Here is a 9,598-nt window from a genome sequence, read left to right as displayed (position 1 = left end):
CTTTAAGTTAACTTTAACCCACGACAGGTAGCACAAGCACACATCTGATGAGGTCTTTCCTGTTTTCCTGTTGATTCACAATGATGAAATGGCATTTTGCATAGGTATTTTACATTCTTCAGGAGTGAAAAGTTGCTATGGTGTGACATTTTGTCTTGAAATCTTGCTTACTCAGTCTTCAGAAGCATTAAGCAATTAGCCTTTTCGTTTCCTTATTGTGTCTGTTTTATTGTATTCTGGTTTTCTGTTGGAATAACAGGAAAATGAATGGCACAGAGAGTGCACAATGACCTCTTTTTTCATCCTGTTATCAAGATATTGCTGGCAAGTCATCTGTACGGTGATCTTAGCACTGACAGCCCCTTCTTCAGCAGAGGTCTGTTTTGCTGATATATGTTCTTGGCTGTTGATGCATGCCATTGCTTTAACCTTGCTCTCATTTTGCCTGGTATTCTCAGATTTGAATGGTTCAGTTGATACCGTTCTAAATTTTTTTGTTACAAGTCTCCATGGATGAGAAATAAATTAAAATAATTCATGGTTTTGTAAAACTGTAGCAGCGCCAGTATCAGTGGAGTTACAATCATGTACTCTGATTTTTCTCATTCTGCCATGTATACATTCATCTACTGTAGTAATAGAGTTCAAGCCTTACAAACAAATTACACTGTAACCATATAATCACATCATGTTTGCATAGCTCTTGGTCTCCTGAGGCTGAATTCTTAGGCACTTCAAAGATAACAGAAAAATACTATGAGGTCTATGGTGTGGTGGTTTTTAATTGTCTTTTGTCCTCGGCTTGTATCCTACATTTTCACCTGGTGCAAATTTTTGATACGTTTAAGCGTCTCTCCAGTGAGAGTTTGAGATCGGTACTTAACAGGATCAAGCCCTTACTGCTATTTGAATAAGTGTGGGTACGGGTTGTGAGAATAAACACATGGTTAGCCAGCCTTTCTATGCCTACACAAGAGGAATTTGTCAGTATATTCAGTTTTTAATGTAAAAAAGGAAAACTGCAAATACAATTTCTCAGTCATAGAAAAATGTACAACTCATTCGTAGCACGGCATCTGTGTAGACATTTAAAAACTTTAAGGAGCCAATTAAGTAATCTATGAAGTAGCATAGAAGAGTTATAACAAAGGTTCCGGTTCATTGTGGAGATAGTTTAAAGGTCCTGCTCTTTTAATTTCTTGTTAAAAAGGAGTCTAGCGAAGGGATATAGAACAATTCAGCTAGCACAAGATGAGTAATAAGTTCAGTGGAGATCATCTTGTTCTGAAGAAACTGATTTGACAGGACACAGCGGGCAGTATTCCCTTTTTAGAAACTTTTCTTAAGCATATATATTGTTTCTTTAAACAACAAAACCAGTACTGCTCCCTGATGTCATGTTTAAAAAAAGAATTGTTAACTTTCCTGCTGTAACATTTCAGTTGTGTGACGTAAATTGATTTTGCTTTTCCTAACCTATTGCAAATAGTGCATTGCTAACACACATTGTCTCTGTAAATACAGGAGTTTATGTATCTTAAAAATACAAATACATAGTGAAATATGCTAGGTATCCATTTGAATGTGACTTAGTCATAAGGTAATTATTCCTAGCTGTGGATTAATGATGTTTGAGTAAAATGGTATCTAGCAAGTGCATACAAAGAAATATATACTAACAGAGGGGATCTTCAGCCTCCAGACTATAGAATACATGGAGCTTCTGCTTCCTGTCAAAAGCCTCCATGGGTCCTTTTGAATGTTGGTGGCCATCTTCACCTACAATTTAAAACAGATGTACTTACTGACTGTTACGTAATTACTTTCACTTAGATTAATAATTATGATAGTTCATTAAACTTTATTTTCAATGTTACATTGTTGTATTCCTATCCTATATTTATTGGCTCTTTTTCCATTGTGTGTTTGTTACAATCACTGGAGTACTATTACCTAGCAAAGGAGGTATGATGCACCTTCATTCCCATTGAAAGTGTTGGAAATCAGAATTAATTTCTGAAGTTTTTGCATAATTATCTGTCAAGTACTTGCTCTTTCCTTTTAAATACAAGGATTGAATTTAGTGTGGCCCCCTTCTTTAGCTCTTCACTTGGCCTTTTGAAGGTTCTTATTTTGACATATCTTTTTTTCCTCTTCTGCCTGAGGATTAGTTTTCCACTTGGATGTGTCAAAACATCTCCTGTGTTGCTCTAGAATGTGGGAAGGGTCTGAAGTGGGATTTTGGGGTTTGGGTTTTTTTCGAGTTTTGGGGGTTTGGGTTTTTGGTTTGGTTTTTTTTTTTTTACTTGATACTAACCTTAATCTGATTCGATAATCAGACTGGCCTATGGCTTACATAATTTTTTTTTTTGCATAAGTCAGCATTATGACATTAGATCCAATTTGACACACCCACCACACACCCATGCACCCAATTACCATAATTTCATTTTAATGTTTATGAAATGTGATTCCTCTATAGGCCATCTAGCTACCTTAGTTTGTTCTACGTAGTTTGTTTAATCCTGTTTACCTTGAAAGTGTGAGCCTAGACAAGGAGTTAAAGCAATAAAAAAATTTATTACAGATAATTCTGAATAGTTTTTCTGTAAGTTAAAAGTCCACTGGTAAAATTCCTGTGGGGACAAAACTGGTTAAATATTCTTTAAACATTAATAATGTCATGTTTTGATGCAAGTTCGGAATCAAATCTTGAGCAGTTTCATGTTTTCTTTTACCATTTCTTTGGTGATAATGAAATTACCATGAACAAAATGAAGATGGCCAAGGTCCTTAAATGGCCTGTTTCTTCCCAACCCTTGTTTTTGTCGTTTGTGGTGTCATTCACTCTGACAAAGAAACAAGGACATCTGCAGCTCAGATTTCTCAGTGTTTTAGAGGGGCAACAATTGTAATGATATTAGAAAATCTGTTCCAAAAATATTTTATAATTAAATTGTTGTCTTGTTTTTCCCCTTCTTGCTTTCTCCCTCAACCATTCTCCTCAGTTTTTTCTTCATAGGATTTATCAACTACTTCAAAAGCAATTGTACAAGATAAATCACTCTTACAGATTTTTGTTGTGATAGTGTTTAAAAATGTTGTAAGAGTGCACTCCAAAAACAGAACTTTGGTTCTAAAGGCAGCCTCTCCAGGCAAGTTATTTCCTACAGGACTTTTTCAAATACCAAAAATCCAAGGCCCTCTTTAAATGATAAACAGCATATGAATCTGTGCCAGAATGGAGAGCAGAGTCAACAAGAAAGAGATGCTATTTCCAAATGTCAGTTTGTAGATATGAGAAGAACCATAACGATAAAGTTATAAAAAATAAGAAAGAAGATTCAGAAGCAGAAAACAATGACTAAAGCTTTGAGTATAAAATAGATGCACAATAGCTATTGAAAAGTTGATTAACAATTCTCCTTTATGTAGAAATTACAAATCAATTGCAGCTACAAATATAGGGGAGGTTCTTCCGTGATTCTTAACTCTTTTTACTTGGAAGAAAACATTTTCCACTGAGTATGTATCATGTGTATGTATTTTCAGTAACCGTGTGGAAGCCTGGACTAGGGATGTTGATTTCCTGCTCCGGCAAGAAGGGAGACCCATGGTAAATCTGACTGGTGATAGGAAGCATGTGAGAGTGATGGAAGCAGATTGGCGGAATACTGATAAAGCAGTAAATTGGATAAAGGAAGAAGCCATTAACCTTACTCAACCATTTGTTCTCTACTTGGGACTAAATTTACCACACCCTTATCCATCACCCTATGCAGGAGAAAATTTTGGCTCCTCTACATTTTTAACATCTCCCTATTGGCTTGAAAAGGTATGTGAAGATGAAATATAAATATAAATTTATTTTAACAGCAGTATTTTATTCATCATGTGATTTTTCAAGTCAGACCCAGTTTTGATATTTTGGTACACAGTGAGAAAGTACTTGGATGAGATGTTAGATTTCTGATTTAAGGCTATAAAAATTGAAGTGAAGAATTTCTCCCTGTTGTAGGAAAGAGTTTGTTAGCAGTAGTCACTGAATCCATGAAGAAATTTGGAATTCTATGGCTAGAAACATATTATATAGGGAACAAAATCATATACTTAGCTATCATTTTTTTTTTCAGTAATGGTCTGAAGTTCACTGTTTATAAAATTCTATATTGTGCTTGTTATAGGTTATGTTACATGGTGAGTTTTATAGTGAGAGATTGACTTCTATAATGTGAACCTAGAATGTGAAGTAGTAAGACAGAGCAGAAGGCTCTCTTTTCTGTTAACATCTTTATGCTACTGTAGCTTTTAAATTTTGTTAGAGTACAGCAAAGTCCCATTATCTCCAAATGTAGAAATCTAATAGATAGCACTCCATCCCGAAGAGGAAGTAAATATTTTTTCTCTCTCTTGTGTGGTTTCTGGGTGCCATTATCTGTCATAAAAATATAAATGTGTTACCACAGCTTTCACTGCATAAAGGCATTAAGGTTCTTTGCAGCTGAAGAACTGACAGTTAAGTTTGAATGGAATGTATCTGTGTTTTGGCCATGGAAGAAGCAGTCTCAAAAATCACAGAGATCAATCTCGTGAAGAAGTTTGAATGCATAGATGAACAACTTAAATTATATGTTTACTGGGGAGCTAATACAGGATGGAATATCAACACAGTATGCTTATGAAATCTTGTGTTGATAAGCAGATGGTCCTCTGTATTTTGCAGAAGCTGGCACTTTTTCAGGGCATGTGGCTTCTTTCCTAATTGTGAATTACAACAGACAGACAAAGGGATTATGATTCTGTGAATCCTTAAAGCTAGGTTGTAGTCCTGTAGAAAAGGGTTCAGACTTCTGACAAATCGTGGAAGGAGAGGGAAAATTTTTGCTCCCATTATATCTTAAGCAACTAATAAATACCATTTGAGGAGTCTAAAATGTGACTTCATGTAGCCAAGGACCTTCCATGATAGGAAGATGACTGAAGCAGTTGTCGGACTTTATTTTATCTTCCAGGATTTCTTCTCACAGCTTTGATATGTTTGTTTGACTGCTACAAAGCTGGATTTTATCCCTGTAGGCACTCTAACTCTTGCTGTCTTACCAGCTTTTTAGATGATGTACTACATCTGCTAGATATGAGAGAATACTGACTGCTGAGGGGCATGGAACTCTGAGGGTATTGGAACATAGGGCCCTAACAGCACTGGTGGTCAAAGACACCATGTGCTGAAGAGAGACACTGTACTAGTAGCTTCCCAGACAGCTCTTAGTTATCCATTCCACACGTTTGGGCAAAACCAAACTGGGTTCAGTAGGGGTTGATACTTACATCGCTACACCAATAAACAAGGATGTAATGCTTCTAGGGACAACTGTGGTCTGATTGCTTTTGTGCTGCGTGGAGCCCCTTGGACAATAAGTGTCTTGGTTATTTTATCAGGAAACAGTGCAGCCCATGTCTGGGGCCAACCCAGGAGTGGAGCTGTGGCTGCAGCTCTGGGAATGTGCTGCACAGGTACTGGGGTTTCTGTACCACAGTCTAAGCCTCAGCTCTGTTTGTTAGAAAACATTTCCAGAGGTAAATGAGAGCAACAGATGTGGCTTTATTTAATAAACTTAAGTTTTCCATACAGAGGTTAAATCTTCTCTGCTTTGCGGTAATTTATAGTTTGTCTACAATACAGAAGCAGTTAACTCTGTCAAATGCAGCACTTATTTAAGGGGCTGCTTACAGGTATGACTGCCTAGACTAAATGTGTATGTGAAACTTTGAGACTCTAAAGCTGGTACTGCAACATACAGTGTCTCTGAGCATGCCAGTTTGCAAATACAAAGTCAGCATTATTTGTAATTGATTGGCTCCTACTTTTTAGTTTCAAACTGATCTTACACTTTTTTATAACTAAATGGATTGACATCTGGGGAAAAAAATAGAAAAGTATCATAAAATTGGACTAATGTAGTTAATATCAAGATGTCAGGATTTGTCATCCACTGTCCTGGAGACCTTCCCAGACTAAGTAAATTTCCATGTTGTTCTGTAGGCTCAAATAACACACAATCTTTTTGATACATATGGTTTATATTTATCCTATAGTTAATGAGACACTGTGCCAATACTTCTGTACTTACTATAGACTACAGTTCTAGAAGATTATTCTGTGGTATCTCTCTTAAAAAAAAGTTACAAGCTGGTAAATCACACATTTCTGGCTGCTAGATTGAGTTTCTACCTGAATTTTATAGCTCCCTTTCAAAATTACTTGATACCTGTGGAAGCAGAGGGGAAGTATGGACGAGGTAGCATCACCACATAACAGATAAGCAGCTGGTGTTTCCTGGACGGCAAATGAAGAACTGTGAATTTATGCTAAAAAGATTTAAATTAAATTCATTTTTTTTAAAAGTTGTTTAATTCAGTTGCTAAAGTAATGCTAATTTCCTCTTATTTTTAGGTAAATTATGAAGCTATTAAAATTCCCAAGTGGTCTTCTCTTTCAGAGATGCATCCAGTGGACTATTACTCATCTTACACCAAGAATTGCACAGAAGAGTTTACAAAGCAAGAAGTGAGAAATATTAGAGCATTTTATTATGCTATGTGCGCGGAGACAGATGCCATGCTAGGTAGGTAATGTTTCATTATACGGTGGGTTTTCTTCTTTTTGTTTTTTTTAAGAAAATACTGGTAGGGCTGGTCTTCTGGAAGAAAAACTCCACAATTCAGATCTGGGAGTAAGTCACATAGATGTTGCTTAATCAGTCTCTTATTACTAACTGGATAGCTTTTAAGGCTATTGCAAGGTGAATTCAGAGTACTCTGAAAAGTAATCACAACCACCAGTCAGAGACCCTGTAAAAGCCCAGTATCTACAGAAAAACCTTGCTTGACACATGTACAAGAGGAATTAAATACTCTTTGATTAAGAGCTAACTGAAATAATGGAAATAATTGTGAAGGGGACAGACCAGCAAAGCAAAGCTGGAAGGAAAGATAAATTTTTATGCATAGACTAATCATAAAGGTTGCCTTTGAAGTCTCCCTTTGGAGCATATTACTGAAAGCTAAGAAGAAAAAAAAATAATTAGACATTCAGAACTCTTCCTAGTTTGCATTAAGGTCTAGATACGTAAAAATTATAATACAAATTGGTCTTCATTTACAGTATTTTATTTCTTAATTTGAAAATTGACCATGAAGGAACAAGAATGTCCTTCCATTCTAATATGAACTTCATTAATAAATATGCTAATGTTTTTTAGCAGTAGAATGCTGAAGTAATTTAAAAGGCACAGTATTACTCTTCTACATTTTATTAAAGGGTCAACGAGAACCTGACAGATTTAGCCAATGAAGGTATTGCAAAGTAACTACACTGGGGTTTAATTTGGTAACATATGTTAAGTTTTTAACTAGTCTGTTTAAGCAAGAATCATCTTAGTGTTTTAACACTAAAGATGTGTAAGTGCCTTGCTTAATTTCTTGGCCCTGTCTTGGTTGCACAAATGTGTATGCAAGGGGCTCCTGGGGGTTATAGGCACAGGAATGAGAGACTTCCACTGACGATGTGTAAGATGTATACTGTCAAGAGTAGTATCTGAGCTTCTGCAGACCTATTTTACTCTTGTTGAAATAACTATTATTAGTTATGCTAGAAATCAAACAAAAGGTGATGATAGCAAAAATGCAGCTTGTCCTGTGGTACATCCTTGCCTTTTGAAATTTTTATGGTTGCTGTTCAGTGCCATCCACACTTCATTGAGAGCGAGAGCCCTGCAACTCATTGATGACTGTATGTTATTCTGGGCTGAACGCTTTGGGCTCTGCCTTCTGTGGCAGAGAGGGGAGTTTCCAGCCCTCCATGTAGGATTCATTGGGGTTTGCATGGTGTTTTGCAGGTACAGATTTGCAAGGAGTATTTTGAAGGTATTCTTTTCACTGTCTTTTTCTTGTTGCAGGTGAGATTATTTCAGCTCTGAGAGATACTGGGCTTCTTAAAGAAACAATCGTTATATTCACTGCAGATCATGGAGAACTTGCTATGGAACACCGACAGTTCTACAAAATGAGCATGTATGAAGGAAGTTCCCATGTTCCTCTTCTAGTTATGGGGCCAGGTGTGAAAGAACAGCAGCAAGTACCAAATGTGGTATCTCTTGTGGATATATATCCTACTATGCTTGGTGAGTTAGGTCATTCCAAATGCAAATTTTTTCTCAGTTACTATTATTGTTATGTATTTGTATTATAGTCAGAATTACGTCTCCACTTTGCGAGGCAATGTAGTAACACAACAGGAGATAACCATTTATCTGTGGAGCTTACATATGGACTTAATACAAAATGCAAAAAATGGATGTAAAAATTAAATGAAGGAGCTGATGATGTTCCTTATTACTGTTACCATCATCAACACAATTAGAGTGAATGATTTGTTATTTGTTACTAAAAAAAGGTGATGGAAAACAATCAGCTGCATTTTAGGTATGAATAATCCTTGCCAGCCTTCATATTTAACAGCTTACTGTAGAAATCAAAGTGTAACTGCATCCAGAGGTGAGATTAAACCTGAAAGGATGGCAGCTTCATTAGCTTATCAAAGGAATGTCATTTATGAAGGGTCACATGGAAGAAACATAATAAGGGCTTTGTATAGGAAATGTACGATTGATCTGGCCAATCATGAGAAGATATGATTATGGATATCTACTCTTAGCTTCTTGGATATGGAAATCTTCATTATGGGGCAGAGAAACAAATAAAAAGGACTGACACCGTATTACTTACAGATGGAAATAATTTTCAAGAGTGAATTTTTGGACAGTTACCTGTGATAAATCATGCAAGAGATTGATCTCATTGAGACTTAATACTGGGTGAAGTCGCCATTTGAGGCTTTATTTGGGATCTTTTAGCCTACCAGTCAGAAGAGTGTTCTTTTCAAGGCAGTCTACAAAGCTCACTCTTTAAGAAGTGTCACATGTACGCTGCAATTGCCTGAGAGAACGTGGGGCAGTAGATGAAACTGTACTTCTGTCAGTAAAAGCCAGTGAAAAATTATTTTCTATATTGTTTTAAGTTGATTTTCTAAAAGGAAAACAAAAGATCTACCTGTGTCTTCTCAAAACTTGAACCAGTTATCCAGTTGAAAATAGGATATAATCAGAGTGGCTTTCCCTTCCAACTTCTGATATAAAATCTTATATATATAAAAAGTAATCTGTATCAGATATGGTCCTTATATAAGTTGTAGTATCATATGTAAAGAGGTAAAAATATTTTTTCTTCTTTGTGCCTTTTCCATAAATAAAATAGTTGGTCAGGTGGTTTAACATCCTTCTTTCTTGTTCTCTTAATCCTTTTTTTTTTTTTTCTTCCCATAACTTTGTGTTTATAAGTCATTTCCCTCTGTTCTGTCAGAATCACAGAACCACAGAATGTTAGAGATTGGAAGGGACCTCGAAAGATCATCTAGTCCAATCTCCCTGCCGGAGCAGGAACACCTAGATCAGATCACACAGGAATGCATCGAGGCGGGCTTTGAATGTCTCCAGAGAAGGAGACTCCACAACCTCTCTGGGCAGCCTGTTCCAGTGCT

At 36.3% G+C, this 9,598-nt stretch overlaps 1 protein-coding gene across 1 annotated transcript in view; it reads left to right on the top strand.

Annotated features, from left to right (window-relative positions):
* Positions 1-3,552: 3,552 nt before the first annotated feature.
* Positions 3,553-9,598, top strand: part of ARSK (arylsulfatase family, member K) — a gene marked incomplete at both ends in the record, with an annotated part of 9,293 nt that continues 3,247 nt past the window's right edge. The window contains 3 exons of the mRNA XM_010088166.1: positions 3,553-3,835; positions 6,455-6,626; positions 7,959-8,183. Of these exons, the coding sequence (XP_010086468.1) occupies positions 3,553-3,835; positions 6,455-6,626; positions 7,959-8,183 (680 nt within the window). The remainder of the gene's footprint in view (positions 3,836-6,454; positions 6,627-7,958; positions 8,184-9,598) is intronic.

This window comes from Pterocles gutturalis, unplaced genomic scaffold (assembly GCF_000699245.1).
Source record: "Pterocles gutturalis isolate BGI_N339 unplaced genomic scaffold, ASM69924v1 scaffold53536, whole genome shotgun sequence".
In the NCBI taxonomy this organism is placed as follows: Eukaryota; Metazoa; Chordata; class Aves; order Pterocliformes; family Pteroclidae; genus Pterocles; species Pterocles gutturalis.
The sequence above is the reverse complement of the archived record's forward strand: the minus strand, read 5'-3'. Positions and strand labels throughout refer to the sequence as shown.